The sequence below is a fragment of the Trichoderma asperellum genome, chromosome 1 (genome assembly GCF_020647865.1).
Source record: "Trichoderma asperellum chromosome 1, complete sequence".
NCBI classification, from domain to species: domain Eukaryota; kingdom Fungi; phylum Ascomycota; class Sordariomycetes; order Hypocreales; family Hypocreaceae; genus Trichoderma; species Trichoderma asperellum.
The window spans coordinates 2,505,552-2,524,223 of NC_089415.1; the positions used below are offsets into that span (position 1 = coordinate 2,505,552).

At 51.6% G+C, this 18,672-nt stretch overlaps 9 protein-coding genes across 9 annotated transcripts; 5 read left to right on the forward strand and 4 right to left on the reverse strand.

The window, feature by feature from the left end:
- Positions 1 to 1,698: 1,698 nt before the first annotated feature.
- TrAFT101_000781 (uncharacterized protein) lies at positions 1,699 to 2,883 on the reverse strand (the record flags this gene model as incomplete). Its single annotated transcript, XM_024909386.1, has 2 exons — positions 1,699 to 2,358; positions 2,476 to 2,883. The coding sequence occupies 2 exons, from the start codon at positions 2,881 to 2,883 to the stop codon at positions 1,699 to 1,701; spliced, it is 1,068 nt and encodes a 355-aa protein (XP_024765005.1).
- A 120-nt stretch (positions 2,884 to 3,003) lies between these two features.
- TrAFT101_000782 (uncharacterized protein) lies at positions 3,004 to 3,318 on the reverse strand (the record flags this gene model as incomplete). Its single annotated transcript, XM_066126147.1, has 1 exon — positions 3,004 to 3,318. One exon carries the CDS (start codon positions 3,316 to 3,318, stop codon positions 3,004 to 3,006), a length of 315 nt encoding a protein of 104 aa, XP_065982246.1.
- Positions 3,319 to 3,908: 590 nt separating this feature from the next.
- MRS2 (magnesium ion transporter) lies at positions 3,909 to 5,696 on the forward strand (the record flags this gene model as incomplete). The annotated part of the gene is made up of 3 exons (XM_024909387.1): positions 3,909 to 4,490; positions 4,574 to 5,202; positions 5,297 to 5,696. 3 exons carry the CDS (start codon positions 3,909 to 3,911, stop codon positions 5,694 to 5,696), a joined length of 1,611 nt encoding a protein of 536 aa, XP_024765006.1.
- A 270-nt stretch (positions 5,697 to 5,966) lies between these two features.
- On the forward strand, positions 5,967 to 6,335 carry TrAFT101_000784 (uncharacterized protein; the record flags this gene model as incomplete). The annotated part of the gene is made up of 1 exon (XM_066126148.1): positions 5,967 to 6,335. The coding sequence occupies one exon, from the start codon at positions 5,967 to 5,969 to the stop codon at positions 6,333 to 6,335; it is 369 nt and encodes a 122-aa protein (XP_065982247.1).
- A 1,265-nt stretch (positions 6,336 to 7,600) lies between these two features.
- Positions 7,601 to 8,785, forward strand: TrAFT101_000785 (uncharacterized protein). The gene is made up of 2 exons (XM_024911128.2): positions 7,601 to 8,097; positions 8,168 to 8,785. The coding sequence occupies exons 1-2, from the start codon at positions 8,077 to 8,079 to the stop codon at positions 8,366 to 8,368; spliced, it is 222 nt and encodes a 73-aa protein (XP_024765009.2). The 5' UTR covers positions 7,601 to 8,076; the 3' UTR covers positions 8,369 to 8,785.
- On the reverse strand, positions 8,637 to 11,862 carry TrAFT101_000786 (uncharacterized protein). Its single transcript, XM_066126149.1, has 2 exons — positions 11,747 to 11,862; positions 8,637 to 11,693 (listed from the first exon to the last, which is right to left on the reverse strand). The coding sequence occupies exons 1-2, from the start codon at positions 11,804 to 11,806 to the stop codon at positions 8,886 to 8,888; spliced, it is 2,868 nt and encodes a 955-aa protein (XP_065982248.1). The 5' UTR covers positions 11,807 to 11,862; the 3' UTR covers positions 8,637 to 8,885.
- Positions 11,863 to 12,307: 445 nt separating this feature from the next.
- TrAFT101_000787 (uncharacterized protein) lies at positions 12,308 to 13,013 on the forward strand. Its single transcript, XM_024903298.2, has 3 exons — positions 12,308 to 12,381; positions 12,443 to 12,714; positions 12,781 to 13,013. Exons 2-3 carry the CDS (start codon positions 12,577 to 12,579, stop codon positions 12,943 to 12,945), a joined length of 303 nt encoding a protein of 100 aa, XP_024765011.2. The 5' UTR covers positions 12,308 to 12,381; positions 12,443 to 12,576; the 3' UTR covers positions 12,946 to 13,013.
- Positions 13,014 to 13,608: 595 nt separating this feature from the next.
- TrAFT101_000788 (uncharacterized protein) lies at positions 13,609 to 17,075 on the forward strand. The gene is made up of 3 exons (XM_024906310.2): positions 13,609 to 14,301; positions 14,451 to 16,284; positions 16,380 to 17,075. The coding sequence occupies exons 1-3, from the start codon at positions 14,092 to 14,094 to the stop codon at positions 16,409 to 16,411; spliced, it is 2,076 nt and encodes a 691-aa protein (XP_024765012.2). The 5' UTR covers positions 13,609 to 14,091; the 3' UTR covers positions 16,412 to 17,075.
- TIF11 (Translation initiation factor 1A) lies at positions 17,007 to 18,438 on the reverse strand. Its single transcript, XM_024899119.2, has 3 exons — positions 18,351 to 18,438; positions 17,926 to 18,084; positions 17,007 to 17,857 (listed from the first exon to the last, which is right to left on the reverse strand). Exons 1-3 carry the CDS (start codon positions 18,369 to 18,371, stop codon positions 17,570 to 17,572), a joined length of 468 nt encoding a protein of 155 aa, XP_024765013.2. The 5' UTR covers positions 18,372 to 18,438; the 3' UTR covers positions 17,007 to 17,569.
- Positions 18,439 to 18,672: the final 234 nt, after the last annotated feature.

The window sequence follows — 18,672 nt, forward strand, 5'->3', positions numbered from 1 at the left end:
ACTGGCGTGATCCTGCGCGAGAATGAGAGCCTGATAGTGGGTAAGATATCACGGGCCTCATTCACGGCGAGAAGTCATGTAGTAGGGGCTGGGTCGGCAAACTGACGCCAAGGGCGTGAATATGATATGGACGAGGGGCTGCCGCGTATCAAGAGCTCATGCCGCGACTCGTGCGTGGGTGGAGTTGCACCCGTGATATCTCGATAGAAATATCGTACACGATGCAAGGTGGCTCATACGCGTTGCTATATAAATGGTCTGTCTCGCTGGTATCCTGTCGCGTCTCAACGGTTCCTTCGGCTCACTCCAATATGAGGAAAGGTAGAAGAACGTGATAACATAATCTGTATTAGATAGACCCTGGTATATATCATATTATGACCGCTACATATTATCAAAAGAAAAGGAAGTAGTACACATGACGTGAGTAGGACATACTTGATCCTTTCACATGCTCATTATTGTTGAGCAGCCCACCCTGGGAGCATCTTCCCAACTCCAGCAAGGCCGAATTGGAAATTCCTCCATTCAATTTTCCTTTGGTGGCACTCGTATTTTTTTCTTCTTTTTTCTCTTTTTCCCATTTTTTTTTTTTTTTTTCACATGTAGCTGAAGTTGTACTGCAGATGTGGGCTGTTGCATAATTCCCTCCCGCAATGACGGACGTGGACCAACCATAGCTCATCAAAGCTGTAACATTTCATATAGCCGATTCGTCTGTTTCGTCTGTTTGTGTCTGGCTTATCTAGAGAGTCAAGGCACGCGCTGTATCAAACTGAGTTGAACAGCGCCCGGGCGGACATGGCTCAGGACGTCATCCGGGTGTTCTGCATCAAGGCATTGCCTCGTAGGACCATGGAGTGAAGCGTTTTGGGGGGATTAAGGATGGTGGAGGAGCTCAGAAGAGGTTCAATTGAGACGTGGCAGCCACGCTGCTGGTGATTGTTCGGCAAGGTAGTGAGTGCAGCGAGGAGATTGAACCCCTATGCTCCGTACGGCTTTTGCTAGACAAAATCATACGATTCTAGTTAAGGCATTTGGAGTATGGAGCGATTAATGCAAACTCGGTAGACCCAACGTCGGAGAGAGAAATGGTTGAATGGCAGCAAAGAGCTCGATTTCAACGTGGGCATGATTGGATACGTGATTGACGGAAATGCGTCTGTTCGTTCACGGCATGCTCGCTCTCATTGCGCAGATTTCAATTGCGTTGGAAGTTGCTTTATCCGTTTTTGACTCGAAGAGATGTTGTGCAACCACCTCTTGTGTTCACCTGACTATAGCCTTGGTTTGGGTCCTCCAAACATGCAGCCCCGGCTAATGTGACAGCTGTCAGTTCTCGAATCTCATATAGCCTATACACTTGGCCGAGATATAACGGCCACCCCGCCCTTCAAACCTAGTCTGTACGTAGGAAGGAGAGAGACGCTGATTGGCCTTGAGAGATGAATAGTGGGCAAAAAATATTGATATGCCCGCTCTTTGGTACATTGTCATGCTTTCGTGAAGTTTGACATCATACGTGTACAGCCCGCATTGGTGCCCTGCCCGCGCGTGTTTTAACAAATGTTGGACTTCGTGACAGCCAGACACCCGAGAAAGAGGAGGAGTAGAGGATTAAGAGGACAAAAAGAGGAGAAGGGGGGGGGGATGGAGGGGATGGAGGGGATGATGAAGGGATGAGTAGGAAGAACACAGCTAGATGTCGGCTCGCCTGACTATGGAGTTTGATCTGGAATCTGGGACGTGCAGCGAGAGGAAAAAGGCACTTCGAATACGCCGCAGCAACTCTCGTGTTTCGAGTGGGTCACCTCCCCATAGGATTCGACGTTCGAGCCTAATGATTTCTTCCCTTATTACTTCTGTAGGCAGCCCATCAAAGACCCAGGTGCGATAAAGGCAGTTGATGGCTAACATGTTGGGCACTTCAGCATTGAGGATGGAATTGCGGATCAGATCAATCTTGACCTCCCAGGGAGGCTCGACAAGGAGTTTACCACAGGTCATGTAGCCTCCACGGCAAAGCCAAAACAGCTGGCGCTGCATCTCGTCGTCCCACGGGCCGGCGATGAGTCTAGATGGGATACGGGTCAAGGGATGGATATCTTGTGAGAACCAGTGAACGCCTCGGGCCGCAAACGCGGGCCACTTCAGGGCCTGTTGATAGTCGGCCTCGAAACACTCGCGCGCATTAAAGTGAGAGAAACCCCCGTCATACTCGTGGCCGGCTTGCTCAGAATCATCGATCCAAAAGGTACCATGTTGATAATGACATCCCCGTCCATGATTGTCAGCCCACGTCTGCTGGGCTTGCAAGATTAAATCAATGCTGATCCAAGGCTGATCAAGCACTTGAGACTATATGTGTACGCATGCCTAGATTAGCACTGGCGCGTCTGTGACCGGCCATGTCCAAGTATATATGCTAGGACTGCGTCTGCTACTTCCATCTCGGAGGCAAGGGATAGAACGAACCTGTAATTTAGGGTCTCCACGACAAGGAACATGCTGGGCGTTGTCGAACCAAGGTCCATGGACAATCGCAGGGTTTGTGGGAATGCCAAACCACTGCTCCCAGGTCTCATGAAAAGCCAGGATGAAGAGACGCAGCAGAGTAGCCCGTCCGGATAGCTTCGCGCCAATGAAATTACTGACGCGGGGCAGAGCGAGATTGGTGCTGTACAGGAGGATATTTTCGAGAATCTCGGCTGGGAGAGAGTCCAGAGTATTCCGGTGGCGTGTCTTTCGAGTGGCCATGACGGAGGACAATGACTTCCTAGTCCTTGGGGCCTTGAACGGTGGCTGCTGCTCGCATAGCGCCCGAGGACGGCTCGTGGCAGGCGTCTTGCGTTTGCCCTTGACGTGGATTTTGGTAAGTTCCATCAAGCGTCCACGGAGAAGGGGGAGAGCGATGAAGGCCTCTGCACAATCGTATATAGGTGTTTGCAAGAATCAGCCGTCTGATAGGAAATTCCAGCAACGGATGGGACCGCTGGAAGGACGTTATGGGGATCCTCTTTTGGGGGGGCGGACGGCAGGCAATTTATGGTGGAGACGGCCTGCCTTCGCGGCTCGACTACCGGCAGCTTCTTGTCTTGTTGCGGTAAAGTCGAAACCAAGACGGCGGTGAATAGACTTCAGCCGAAGGATGGTGGTTGCTGGGCCAGGAATTGGAATTGTGCAGATTTGCTGGGGGACGCTGCACCAGGAAGAATTGGGCGGGAGCAATAAATGCTTGGGACGAGTCGATCGATGGTGCTTTGCAAGCCACCCCAGGCCGCTGAATTTCTGAACCTTGGCCCCATTTTGATCAGTCATCGAAGCACTACTGTACCTTAGTAGTAATGGGCAATAGTGGCGGTAGGTATATGCGGACGGGGGGGAGGGGGGCAAAAGAGTCGGGCAGTGTCGTGGATATAGGACTTGAAGATGCAAGAAATTAGAGGTAATAGTTGGAATCGAAAGCTTTGTGCACAGGTTGAATTATTGTTTGTACAAGTACGAGGTACCCCATTATTCCTGTACTTTATCACTTGAGGCGTTCTTGCCGTGTCCTCTCTCCAGATGCGCTGGCAGGAACGAACCGGGTGGGTAGGAAGGCAAGTGGTCCGTGCACTCCCGATTGCGATAGCGAGGTAAATTTTGAGAAGGCAAACTCAATACGACATGGCGTGTTAACGAGCTGAAGGGGGAAAGAAAAAAGAAAAAAAAAAGAAACGGCAGACATCACCAGATTGTTTTGTTATTATTTGCGACATTCATAGAAGAGGAGGCTCTTTTTTGCTACTGAACCAATAGAAGCAGTGGTGCTGTTCCGTGTTCATATCGGCCATCGCTGGCTCGGACTCGACAGGCCGTCCAACTGCGTCTATGTTGAAGATATTTCATCGCCGCGCCACTCTATAGCGATGCAATCTGCGGCATTGCGATCGCCAGTCCCTTCGCGAAGCCTCTTGCGATTCTTGCGCTCGCAGTCTGAGATCGCATTTTTCAACTACAACTGCAGCAATGTGTGTCGAAGCCGAGCGACGAACGGAGCCCCCGGCCAGCGAGCCTTGAGAGCGCATTCGACCAATCTCGGCGCCAGTTCCAGCGAGCCGACTTTATATACCGAGCTTGAGTCGTCGATTTTTAGCCTGGGGCAGCTACAGATTGGGAGAGCGGTGCAAAGAGGCTGTGCGAGAACGCTGAAAAGGGAATCCTTTTATACCTCGACGCCTGCGCACCAGAAGACGACGAATGCGAATGCGGGCCCGTCATGGCAAGAAAGACTATGGGGGATTGGAGCCCGAAAAGGTGCCAAGTCTCTGAAACCAGATGATTTACCTTCGCGCGATGATGCAGACCATGGTTCATCCATGTTCAACAATCGCAGAATCCTGTCTGCGAAGGCAGCGCTGGAGCCGCGACTACGATGTACGGAGGTTGATGAGAACGGCAAAGTGATTCTAATGGATGGCGAGTTTAAAAAGACGGAACTGATTGCAAAGGTATGGTTTCTTAGAGAGAGTTTCTGGGTCCATCAGCGGAAGTTCTGTGCTGTGCTGTGCTAACCATGTTGTAATATCGACAGTATGGTTTACTGCCTCGCGATTTGCGCAAAATCGACTCGTCCAATCTCCCCCACATCCTCGTTCGCCCGTCAGCTATCTTGCTGAACCTTTTACACCTAAGAGTCCTCATCAAGCGTGACCGCGTGCTACTCTTTGACGTCTACGGCTCCAAGACGTCTTACCCGCAGTCTGCCTTTATGTATGACCTCCAGGGCAAGCTGCAGCAGAAACCGCCGCCTGGTGTGGCGGGGCTGCCCTACGAGTTCCGTGCTCTCGAAGCTGTGCTGACGTCGGTTACCTCTGAGCTGGAAGCGGACTTTGAATCTGTGCGAGAGCCGGTTATGCGCGTTCTTAGTGAGCTCGAAGACGACATTGACCGGCAAAAGCTGCGTCAGCTTTTAATCTTGTCCAAGAGAGTTAGCACATTTGAACAGAAGGCCAAGCTGGTGCGGGACGCCATTGAAGAGCTGTTGGAGGCGGACGATGACTTGGCGGCCATGTACTTGACAGAAAAAGTACATGACTTGTACAGAAGCACCGACGACCATACGGAGGTCGAGATGCTGCTTGAGTCGTACCACAAGCTTGCAGATGAAATCGTACAAGAGGCCAGCAATTTGGTGTCTGGCATCCGGAACACGGAGGACCTGTGAGTTTGACTGATTCTTGACCCTCATTATTTTTTCTTTCTTTCTTTTCTTTCTTTATTTCTTTGCTGTTTATTCTAATCATCTGCTTGACAGTTCTCGAGCTATTCTTGATGCCAATCGAAACGCTCTCATGCTTCTGGAGCTCAAATTCAGCATCGGGACACTGGGGCTGGCAATGGGCACATTTATTGCTGGGCTCTACGGCGCCAACCTGGAGAACTTTATCGAAGAGACGAACTGGGGATTTGGTGCGGTTACAGCTGTATCGACCGTCTTTTCCCTCGTAGTCTGCTGGTACGGACTGGTTAGGCTGCGTAAGATCCAGCGCATCAAGATGATAGGCGGCGAGCGGCCGCGGCTGTCGCGGGGCCAACCATACTACGACGACGGAGCTGCGCTTGGCATCCTGGACTCGAGGAACAGGGAGCTGCTGCTGCGGGCGCACATGCAAAAGGCGATTAATAACAGGAAGAAATGGTGGTTCTCACGATGAGAGATGCGTGCACGACACATGCTGTGGTCACTCCTGGATACATATATAAAAGACGATTGTAATTGCTTACTAACCCATCCCCCCTTATTATACGGAGTATCTCCCACAACAACCTACGGCATATAGATGGCGTTGCGGGGGGTTATTTAGGAATGAATTTACGTGTATGAATAAGTTATTTTTAATATCTTTCTCTCTATCCCTCTCTTCTCTTATTTGTTGTTATTACTGGTACATACTGCGAACAAAGAAAAGAATGGTGGCTCTCGGATGGTGATGGAGAGATATCGGGCGGACATATCCTTTGGGTCGGATTTTGGAATCGGCGGAGGTGGCATTACTGCCATTTCACACCTGTCTTACAGAAGGATTGGATGCCACCCCATGTACGATAGCCAGATGCATGCAGCAAGCATCGCATACAGCATACAGCAAGCCTACAAAAGTTGCGGTACAGCGCGCGCGCACACACCGCCCAAAGACTTCTGGGAGGGACGAATTGCCGGCAAATGCACTTCATTTAATACGACACCGCCTCTGCGAGCATCAGGAAACCCGCTGGGCATCGGCCAATCGCGGCGGTATGCGCTGGAGGCCCTTGGGGGGGGGGCGCGCGCAAGGCATATAGAAGAACGGTGAGCAGGCATGCATGCAACGAGTGGCCCTACCAGTACGCAGCATTTTACTGGTAGTAGGTACTAGTCCTAAGTAGTATTATGTGCCTGAGAGACGGTGACCGACATTGCAGGGCGGGAGTGTGGAAATATGACAGGAGACAGACATGTGATGAGATATTGGCACTGGCCACGGGGTTGGGAGAGAGTGAGGCACTCTGGAAGCAGTGGGAAAGGCGTCTTGATAGAGAGCGGCTTTGGATTGGTTGACGTCACAAGCGCTCTGTCTTGGGTAGCAAAGATGCAAGGCACCGGAAACACGAGGAATCTGGATTCTGCATGTACAGCCTCGTATCGATTAAAATAAATGAAGAAAAATCTCAGTCAAATTGGCACGAGTTACTCAAGCATGGCATGGGACGCGGCCTTGAACATGCTTCCATAGCTGAATCCCAACGAGCACAGCGGTACCCAGTAAAACGTCTACTACTAGTACCTGCTGTACGTACTCCCAAAAATCAAGATTTCCAGGGACCAGGGTTGGTGCATGCATACGTCAAGGGGGGGCCCACTCTGGCTGCCGCGAAGCTGGCGTATAGGAAGCAGAAGAGCAGCCTTACCGCAACAAAGCAGAAGAAGAGGTGAGAGAATGGGATGCATGTCTGGCACGGCGGAGCAGAAGCACCGAGGAGGGCAGAGAATTGGGGAACAATGAATGTTTGACGCTTTCAGGGAGGGAGCCCGCGCATTGGTTTGTTTTGAGGGTGACGATATGACGCTTTCGATGGCAATACTAGGTAGATGCTCTGGATACGGGTGACATGCGAAAAAAATCATGTTGACGTCATTGAACGGGCCCTTTTTTTGGCGGCGTGCCGGGAGAGAAGAAGCTTCTGCCAAATTGCTGCTTTCGGGTGCTCGAATTACATACATGGGAGATATCCCTTTTTTAGCGTCACCCAATGCTGTAAGAAGCAGCAATTATGACGCTGGAGAGGCGCATCTACCCGCCAATCTTTGCCTGCCTTGCTCAGCCAAAGATGCAATCTAGACCTGAAGCCCCCAATGGGGCCCCTCTCCCCTTGCCGGGTGTGGGTGGGTGCAGTGGATGAGAAACCGGTGAACGGCGGGAGCTGCAGCTGGATGGAGCCCCCAAAGGGACGATATGCCGTCAAGGAACTCTCTTCTGTGTGTTCATGTGCTTGTACAGTATGTGAGTGAGCCCGGGTGTGGGTTGTGGATTGTCCATGGCTGATGGTACCTTGAGTATGTGGCGTATATGCGGCGTGTACTTGGCCCTGCCTTGGAAGAGAGAAGGTTAGTCAGTGTTGCTACCTACTGTACCTATCGTGTAACACCAACTACCTACATACTAGCAGTAGTCCCCCTTTCCTTGGTGTGGATGTCCATTACACAGACCAGACATGCATACCGCGCGTTAGTTTCGTATTCCAATGTATTGCGTGAGGCGAGAGAGGACGAGGCCCAAAGTCAGATGGCTACAGGGATTCGTGCGATGTATCTTTTAGATTTGGGGCTCTTGTGTGTATAAGAGAAAGCAGCTCGCCACCTCTTTCCATCATTCCTCCTCTTCTCTCTCCATGACCATTCCTTCTACAAACGAGAATCTCCTCTTACAACATACAACGAGAATACTGCCATAACTACCTTTGATCTTGACAAAGAGTATTAACATACAAACTACTACCAAAATCTACCACAACACCCTCTCTACACCACATACAACAACACACAAACCATTCATCATGGGTGCCGTCGTATCTTGCGTAAGTCCAAGTCTCATCCATCCATAGTCCCCCCCCAAAAAAAAATCCAAATCTAACCAACGCCCAACAGCTCGAAGCCATCTTCCGGACCATCGGCTCCGTCATAATGGCCATTATCAGCGGCATCGGCAACATGCTCACCGCGATCATTAACGGCATTGTTGCCTTCTTCGGCATCATTATTTCCTGCCTGACATGCGGCCGCTCTGGCGGCAACAGGCGGTACAGGCATAGAGGAATGCGAGGCTCCAGAATGAGGAGCACAGTATAAAGGGAAAAAAGAGAAACAAAAGAGAAATAAAGAAGCCAGAGATATGAGACTGCTGCCCGATGCCGTTGTCCCTGTTTGGCTTGATTCCTGGAAAGGGCCTTTTTCTCGAGCGGTTTTATGATTAACGACCATGGACGGAATGAAAGAAGGACGCACTACCACACATTTCCTACGAGCAGCGAAAAAAAAAAAAAGACAAGATGTTTCTCTTTGTTTTCTTTTAACTGCGAAGTGGGCATACGAAAAACCAGTCGATTTTCCTTATGCTGTACGATTATCATCTATTGTTTGGTCTTTCTGAGATACCTTGACCCACAAGTCACTACCTAAGCGGTATATCCTCTTTTTTTTGTGTCTCTTGTTTATTACATGTATTATTACATATTAGCTTTGGTTTTAATTCTGAAGAATACACACGCTATCATTGGCATAATTTATCCGTTGCTTGTTATGTGAAAAAAAAAAAAAAACATCGTATACAACGTCTCATTAAATATTATTGATGGTGAGAGAGATATCAGTCATCTTCCTCCATCACATTCCTATTAAAGAAACCGTGAATTTTGTTGGCCGATGCCCTGCCCACGATCGGCTCCAGCTCCTTCGGCTCCATGTTGGCCACCTCCCGTATGTTCTCCGTATCTAGGACAAGACTCTTGATATTTTGTGGCGTCACGCCTGGTACAATGGACAGCATTTCCTGCGGCTCTTGGTTGAAGACTTGGTCTTCCACCTTGGAGTCCTTGTCCAGGCCCGCTTGCACTGCTGCAATCGGATCTGGCTCGTGCTCCAGCGTTTTCAAAGAGGCGAATATCTCTGCTGTTTCGTACGGTGAAGAGGACCAGATGATGCGTAGCTTAGGAAAGGCCAGCGTCAGCAGCACCAGCTTAGACTGGAGATCTGACGAGACGTTGGTCGGGGCCACGCTGTTCAGGCTGCCCGAAAGGTCGGCAAAGGGCTCCAGGGTAAACGACTTATTCTGGTCGAATTCAATCAGCAGCATGGGATTCTTGTAGTGCTGAAACATGGTCTCCGCCTGGCTATACAGTCTACCGTCCTTGAAGGACGAGATCAGATCACTGATGGACTTTCGCTCTACGCAAATGTTGGGTGACAAGATGTAATCGCCCACCGTCAGCATGCATGGCACTACGACCATGGAGCGACCGTGCAGCAGCGACGGCAGCGAGGACCTGAATTCTCGCACGTCGACGACGACCCGCGGCGGCTCGGCGGTCGCCGCCAGCTTGCCGCCTCCGGCGATGCGGGTGTTGACGGTGCGCAGAAAGGCCTCCTGCGGGTCTTCCATGCCGTGCGGGTCGACTGTCATGACCAACGACATGCTCGCTCGCTCTTTGATTAGCTTGGTGAAGGCATCCTTTTCCCGTCTGACGGAAGATAGATAGCGCTGCTCTTCGACCGAGCCCCCGTAATATAGAAAGTACACTCGTACATTGCGGTCGTTGTGAGACGAACGGTATACTTCCACCCGGCGAATGAAGGAGGCGTCTGGCTCGTACATGATGATGTATCGCGGCTTGACCTCCTCCAACACATGCTCATCCTGGTCTCCGTCGTAGGCGTGCACAACAACCAGGTCCTGCATCTCATATAGCTGATAGTAGTCTTCCATGTCTTCCAGCGGATCGGCTATGATGTCTTCCTTCTGCTGCTGCGCTTCCTCCTCCGTAATCTGGACTTCTGCCATTAGATCGGCCACTTCGCCCGGCTTCTCGAAATATTGCGCAATGCTTCCATTATCAGCACGTCCATACATGGCCATTGAGCTAGCCCCGCCTCGCATTCTCCGCCTCTTGTTTGCTGGGGCTTTGCCTCCCCTCAGGCTGCTGTGTCCCGGTCGTGGGTCCGCCGCACCATTGAGAGCTTTTTGGTTCTCGGAGAACAAGCTGGCGCTGACTTGCGCAAACTGTCGTTTCCACCGTAGGTAGTTTCGAAGCTTTCGCCTCATCATGAAGTTGGCAGACGGCCGACGGGCTTCCTCGGCACGTTCGCGTTCGAACTCGGGGTCGTCTACGACAGGGAGCTTATCCCTGTCTACCCTTGGCTTAACATGCATAGTTTGGAGATAGTCACGGAGCTGTCGGCAGGTATCTGTATTTGAGCACATAATTAATATGCCTCCGTTAGAGTCATCTCGAGCTTTGGGCTCAAAGAACAGATCTCGATCAATCTCTTCAAGGACTTCTGCCAGGACGCCCCATTTTGGCAGTTCCTCAAGAACCGGCTGTAGCGAATCGATGTTTTCGCCGCTCTGCGATACATTTTTGGGACTGGCCGAGTAGACCCGCCTCCGGGCTGTGTCAAATATGGTCTGGGCAGCATCTAAGAATAGCCAAGGTGATTGGGATTGTCGGGTTGACCCTGGAGGAGGGGAGTGTGCGGCATGAATGGTATCGAGGTGCTGCAGGAAAGATACGGCATCGTAGGCGAGGATGTTGCTAAGCAGCCCACGGAGGATGGTTAAATCGTTGACGATTTGGCGTGTCTTCCAACTGACCCGATGCCAGTTGGGATCGAGCTGGCGACGGACAATTACGTCAAAGTTCTTGAGCAGAGCGCTATCAAGGTTCCAATCTTCCATTTCCAGGCCCGAGTTGCCCTTTTTGAGCTCGTGAATACTGACTTCGACGCATTCCATGATGGCATTCTGAATATCCGTCATGGAGTCCGTCATGGGGACCTCAAGCTCAATGACCTCGGCCTTTTTCTTGCCTTCGAGGGACTGTGCTACGGTGACATGGAATCTCGGCCAGAGAGACGCTTTTTTGAGAAACAGATTCCTCATCATGGTGGTCAATGGTGAGAAGCCTGTCGTAAAAGGATCTGGGTTGTCTGAAAAGGCCTTGAGGAAGCCGACCTTGTTCTTCTGCCTATACACTCTCAGGATGAAGGCCTCTAGAGAAGTAGCAACAATTCTGTCTGCGTGAAGGACAACAAGGCCAGTGACGAGCTCGGGGTTCAACAGTCCCGTGAGGAGGTCGACGACAAGAATACGAGAGGTGATGCTGAATATGCCTCCATTCGCATACATTTTCTCTCTGGCGCCAACTGTCTGAGAATCGGTGTTGACGACGGTCAATCCCCGTGCTTTGGGAGATGCGCTGATGGCGGCATGCTCGGCCAGTGCCTCGCCAATCCAGTTGTTCTCACGCTCATCTGCGCCGACGAGGACGATGAGGTTGCTCCCGGCGGCATCGTAGGAGTGGAGGAGGTTTGTGACGAGGCGCATCTGGCCCAGCCCCCGGGCCAGAATCACGAGTTCATCTTCGGCTCGGAGCTCCTGAAACAGCTGCTGCTGGTATTCCTATATGCACTCCATTAGCATTGGCCAGGAAGCTGAAGAAGAGAGGATCCAACAGATGAACTGACCAGAGGCAGAGATAACTTGACTGGCTGCGGCGCATTGCTGGTCGACATGCGGGGCGCCGAGAGAGTTGGTGGTATGCTTCATGGCCTGGAGAGCGTGAAGTTTCCCCGGAGCTATCGAGATCGAATCAGAGCGCTCGGTAGCTTCCGTTACGAGGTACCTGCAGAAAGCCTGTTTAGTACTCCGTATGGCCGATTAGTGTACTGATGGGGTACCGTTTTTTAGCGTACGGTAAGCCTGCTTGGAGCAGCTTTGCCCAGGCGGGGCTCCGTCAATCCACGTGACTACGAAGTAGCGTTGAATCGTCCTCCCGTTTAAAATCTGGGGCATAATACTACGGAGCACAAGCACATACATACTAACCTACTCTATGCTGTGTATGGTAAGGTAGGTATTATTTGATGCCTAAAGTAATGCTATCATTCCATCACTTACAAGGCCGCGTCAGTAGGTATAGTAGATTAAAGAAGCACGTGCATAAAGAAGCAAAGATGCAAGATGGCCTTTTTGCTGATTGATGCTTCCATTCATGATTGGTATCTAAACGTATCGCATCAACATTAGACTTTGCTTGCGCAACGGTTACACACCAAGCACTTTACTTTCTTGCTTGGCTCCCAAACAGGTGCCAACATTCCCCATGACGTTTCCGTCAACGTCATCCACATCTAACCCAACGCCACCAGCGCCTAGAAGCGGCGCCTTATCGAACGAACCTCAGCCTGTAGGCTTCAACTAAGGCGCTTAGGTATATATATAGTTTGCGGGTTTGCTGCCCGAAACTTTGACTTCTTTTTCCTTCAATCTCGATAAAATTTGCATGACTATTCTTCGTAACACAGCTATCATTGCACGTTTGCGTTATTCTGCACGCAATATCATAAAGCCATATACCAAAAGAACACTCATCTCCAAGAATATCAACATGGATTCCGGCAACAACCAGCAGAAGAAGGAGGTATGTTGTATTTTCATCAATTACTTTTCTTCGACAAACCAAGCCGCTAACATGGAGTTCTACTAGGGCGAGAAGCAATTCTCCATCCAGCCCATCCAGGACAACACCTCACCCGACCCCAAGTTTGCTGCGCACCAGGCCAATCCAGGCCCAGCTATGGCCAAGAACATGCCACCAGTACAGGGCACCAAGGCGGAGCGTCAGGCTAGAAAGGAGGAGCTGAACAAATAAAGAGAATTCTATACAGAAATAGAGCCTTGGCCGTAAATACATCATTTTTTTTTTTTTTTTTTTTTTTTCAGAATCTGTGTGTTTTTAGGATGATTGAGTGCTTTCTCTTTGTATGAATTTGTATGACTTTGTATGAAGCAGCTACAGTATGAGTACTACGATGACCGGCTGTTGCAGCATCTGATGTTCACAGCAAAATGTAACGGCGGGGTGTGATGGGGAGAAGCGGCGGTACAGTACGCTGCAACCCGTTTCATGGACCACTTAACACTGCCCATGCAATCGCCCGTATGCTCTACATCGTACATCATCTCGCAAAAATTAATGAACACATAAAATCCCCGTAGCTTCTGCCATGGTTCTGGAATCGATACCCGCCATTGGAAGGTCTCGTGCCTGTTCTGCGTGATGACGACAGCGACTGGCGCGGCTTTCTGCTAATGAACCAGCTCCAGTAAGCAATAGGCAGGGGAACAGCTATCCTTGGATCCCTTAGGCTTATTATAGCAGCCCTCCCCGCTAATTTCCAGCAGCCTAGCCCGAAAATTACAGCGATGCGAGAGGCTGCGAACACTGTGTAATTTGCGCTGCTGCGGATTCCATAACGCCCGGGGCGGAGCTGCGCACCGAAACTGCCAGTGGAACTTGCTGCGGATTCCCGGGTCCTTTGTCCGTAGAGCGCAACCTCACGCCAGCACTTCTCTCTTCCCTCGCCTTTGCCCTCGCCTTCTTCTCCCTCCTCTTCGTGTCCGCCAAAAATCGCTCCCTTGATGCCTCCTCCATTGGAGACGCATGTTCGACTCGATTCGCCCCTTGCACGAAACCGCCATCCCATCCTTAGCGTTTGCTCGGCCCGCGGGCATTGCCTGCCTGGAGGCTGCGGCCCTTGAATTAAATCCTGCTGCCTTTTGACAGCGGGCGCCAACTTTGGACGAAAAGAGGAGACGGTCAAGTCCAGCTACCATCGACTACCATTAGGCGCCCCCTCTTTCCACGCCGCCAAACCGACACCCGACAACACTCTCTCGTGAACAGCTCTTTGCTGCTTCATCGGATTCTTCTCCTTTTTTTTCTTCCCGCCACCATCCGCCGCCGTCTCGCCTTCGCCCCAGCGACCGCTCCCGAGCGGCCTCCACCGCCGCAAACATGCCCTCTATCCTCAACGACGACGACAAGGATACCGTCAAGCGCTTCGTGCCCAAGCAATCCAACAAAATCCAGGCCGTTGCCGTCGCCAAGCTCTATGTTGCGTATCCCAATCGCTCGAAATGGACCTACACGGGACTGCAGGGCGCCATTGTGCTGGCCAACGATTTGGTCGGCAACACCTACTGGCTCAAACTGGTAGATATTTCGGTGCGTGTGACCCCTTGAATCCCCTTTTCTCAGCTTACTCTACTGCTGGCTTTGCTCGTAAACAAGACCCGTGGAAGCAAGTGACCGATAGAGAGAGAAACGAAGAGAAGAAATCACCGTGTTAACAGCTTTTGGTATATTTGTAACAGCCATCCAACCGCGGGGTCATTTGGGATCAAGAGATCTTCGATACGTGGAGCTATAACCAAGACCGAACCTTTTTCCACACATTCGAATTGGAGGAATGTCTCGCAGCGCTCAGTTTCGTCGACGAGAAGGAGGCCAAGCAGTTCAAGAAGAAGATGGACGAGCGAGAAAAGAACGCCAGCCGAGCCACGAGAGCCGCTCCTTTTGGCGGATCCAGCCACGCTTCAGGAGGTCAAAAGCACAGCCTGCTAGGAAACATCTTCCACCGACATTCGACCGTATCCATGATACCAGACACTGCAGCCTCCAACTTGTCTGGGTTTTCTCACAACTCCGGCTCTTCTGTCAGCTTGAACGATAGCAAGGGCTCTGAATTTGCCCTGCTGGACGCCTTCGACCCCCTTTGGCGAGAGCATTTCGGCCAGGATCTTAGCGATAAGGGCTTGAATGACGATTTTATCAAGGACAATCAAGAGTTCATCGTCGATTTCCTCCGTGAAGAGCAAGCCAAGCTGGCCAGTGAGGCAGCGCCGCCACCACCACCACCACCACCAGCCCTACCTTCACCTTCTACCAACGGCCACGAATCAAGAACCGTGAGGGCGCCACCTCCACCTCCACCCGCCGCAGCAGCAGCAGCGGCCGCTGCCCTGAACAGCTCTCCTTCTGCTAAGAGATCTGGCCCTCCTCCCCCTCCAGCACCTCGGCGGTCCGGCGGCCAGGTTACCAGAGATGCCAGCCCACCGAGAGCACCGTCTCCTCCTCGGCCGAGATTCAATGCCCCGCCTCCCCTGCCAGACGCAGGCAAGTTTGCGCATCAAGCCACCGAGAGGAAGAAGTCGTCCGTATTATCAATAATACCTGGTGCTACTTCATCTGTCCCTCCTCCTCCCCCGCGACCTGCCAAGACTCCTCTCGAGGCCGACGACCACAAGTTCCACGTTCCACCTCCCTTCACAGGCCAACGTGCACCCCCTCCACCAAGCCGCGGACCGGTCCCTCCTCCACCACCTCCTCGAGGCAGCGATGCCGGCATATCGATTCCTGCCGCCGCCCCTCCTCCTCTGCCTCCAAAGGTGCCGACCGCGAGCGCTCCTCCCTTACCGCCGCCAAGTGCTCGGCCAGTTCCACCTCCACCAGCGGCAAACCATGCACCGCCGCCTCCTCCTCTGCCGGTAGCAAACAGCATTCCAGCTCCCCCTCCCCCTCCACCTTTGCCATCACCAAAAGCGCCTTCATTGCCTCCTCCGCTGCCCACGGTCAGCGCTCCACCAGCAGTTCCGCCTCCGCCGCCGCTACCATCACCGGGAGTTGCCAGTCTTCCTCCTCCTCCTCCACCTGGTCCTCCGCCGATTCCTGGAGCTGGCAGCGCTCCGCCGGCACCTCCTCCACCGCCTCCTCCTATGCCCGTGACCAGCGCCGCTCCTCCCCCCCCTCCGCCGCCGCCTGGTCCCCCTCCGATCCCAGGAGCTGGAGCTGCTCCTCCCCCACCACCGCCGCCACCTCCAGCTCCGTCCGCGGGTGGGGTCCCGCCCCCTCCTCCGCCGCCGGCGATGCCAAATCGGGACTCTGGCTACTCATCTGGGGCTCCTGCAGCTGCTCTTCCAAAGGCAGATGGTGGACGGGCGTCTCTACTGGGAGATATTCGCGGAGCAGGAGGTATCGGGGCTCTCAAGAAGGTGGACAGGAGCAAGATCAACGACCGCAGTGGAGCGGCCGTTGGTGGATCTTCTGGCTCAGGTGCAGGAGCTGCTGCTAGCCCTGCAGGGCCGGGAGGTGTGCCAAATGCTCTGGCAGCAGCTTTACAGAAGATTAAAGACAAAGCCAGCAAGAGCGGTAAGTTCCCTTTATTAGTCTACTACTACTTATCACTGCTAGGTTTCTGTATGGTTGGAAGTATCATTTGTGCTAATTTCTGTTTCTCGTAATAGATGATGAAGAGGAAGATGACGATGACTGGTAAAGAATTCGAATACATTGGGGAAGAAGAAGAGATATCCACGCTATCAAGTATCATGATTCTCGGGGTTGCCTAGATGAAAAGAAGGGAAAAGGAGAGGAGAAGGAAATTGAAGTCACCAAGTCCACCATACCTCAATTATACGAGGCATCGTAAAGGCTACATGTGAAGCTATTTGGCTTATTACAAAATTCCAACGACGAGATTCTTGCAATTAGCGGCTACCACGAAGTAGGAATAGCCAAAAAAAACCCCGGGCTACGGAGAAAGAGAGAGAAATATGATTGAAGGTGGTTTTGTTGTTGTTGTTTTTTCTTGTGGAAAGGAGATGGGATGAGTGAGTGGGAAGCCCGCGCCAGTGGAGTCCTGGAGTTGTTTGTTTAGGGGGGGGAGGATTTTTTGATGTCATTATTCGATAGATTGATTTGCTTCAAGTTATTTGTAGCATACAGATACGTTACTGAGGGGGTTTCTCCGCTTTCAAGAACAGGCGGAGGAAATTAGGATCGGAGGAGAGTAGGGGAGAAATAAAACCAAAGATTGCATAAAAGAGTTACTGATGAGAAAAGTCGCACAGAAAAGTCGCACAGAGAAAAGTTCACGCAAGATGATGAGTTTTTAGTAAAGTAGTCATTGCTATATAACAAGGGGAAAAAGTTAACAGTAGTAAGCAATCCTAGTATCAAGACGGCAAAAAACATGAACGTGTGAAACGACTTAAAAACACCAAGTGACGAGCCGCGCCGTCTCTCCCACCGCGGCCATCTAAAAACCCCTGCTCTCGGAAAAAACTGTCGTGGGACCCAGCGAGCAGCAGCAGCAAACAAGGAGAAACAAGGTAAAGTCCAAAGAGGAAAAAAAAAAAAAAGAACATTGCAAGCTCTAAAATTTTTCCTGCCTTGCGCCCCATGTTTGGGCTGCGGTCCAGAGGGTTTGAGAGAGAAGACAGCGTGCCAAATCCCCCAAGGGTGCGCAACAGTGTTGGCTCCCTGCTTCCTTTTCATTTTCTCCTTTTCCTTCATTTGGAGCGCACGGTAAAGGGAAAAGAGCATAAATGGGGGGTTTGCGAAGTTGATATTGGTGAGAGGCAGGAGGGGTAAGGCGAAATCGTCCATTTCTCTCGACATGTTGATGCCCCGCCAGACCAGCGGCGGGCGGCGCTCAAATGTCGTCAATGTCGAGCTCCTTCTTCTCGCCATCGGACTCCTCGGATTCGGACTCGTCGGCGCCGAACTCGAAGCCGGCGTTGTCGTCGCCGTCCTGGCCGTAGGAGTCGGTCTCGTTGATCTTGGCGTTCTCGGGAAGCTCGCCCAAGTTCTTCAGGTTACGGGCCTCGTCGGAGGTGTACTTGAGGATGACGTCGCCCTTGTTGTCCTGGAAGTCTCGGAGGGAGAGAAGGATGATGTCGCCTTGGTTGATCCAGACCTTCTTGCGCATCTTGCCACGGATCTGCGGGTGTATGGTTAGTCTGCTGTTTATTGATATAGACATGGAAGAGTGGATGAAACTCAACGTACGTTGGCAAGTCGCTTGCTGCCGTCAAAGCACATAGCCTCGAGGCGGCCGTTACCCAGCATCTTCACGACCTGGGCATACTCCTGGCCGTCCTCCTTGAAGGTCAGCTCTCGGCGCTGGTCATCGTTCTCCTTGGTTCCTCGTCTGCGGTTCTTGCCGCCCTGTGTTTGCGCAACGAAGAGAAAAGGTCAGCTGCGGGATTCTAAAAAAAAGACGGGATCTAGCACAGCCATCTCGATATTTGTGTGGCTGTTGGGCTGCCGCGTCGGAGGCGAGAAGAAGAAAAAGATCAACACAAAAAAATTGGCGGGGGAGGGGTTGAATTTAATTTAATTCAGCTGCCCTCTGCTTGTTTTTTTTTTCGTCGCTGGGTTTTTTTTCTTCTGCTCGTCTTCTTCGGCGGCCGAAATAAATGCGAAAAACGTACCTTTCCCTTGTTCTTGGGCATCTTGACTGTTGGCTCGAGAAATCTGGAGTGTCGGTGACCAGGGGATGCAGGAGGTCAAAAAGTCGGCAGCCTCTCGGATTCTTAAGTAGGGGCAAAATATTGCCATTCAGGCGCAGTCGTCGCAACTGGATGCGGCATGGTGACTCAATGTCACGTGATGCGAGTCACTACTAAAGTCAGACGGCGTCAGCTCATGATTCATCGACTCTAATAGGAAACAGCAAGGTCCTATTTCTATTTCTGAACTTGTATTACTATTACCATTAGGTTAGGCAAGCATGTTTTATGCTGATATTTTTTT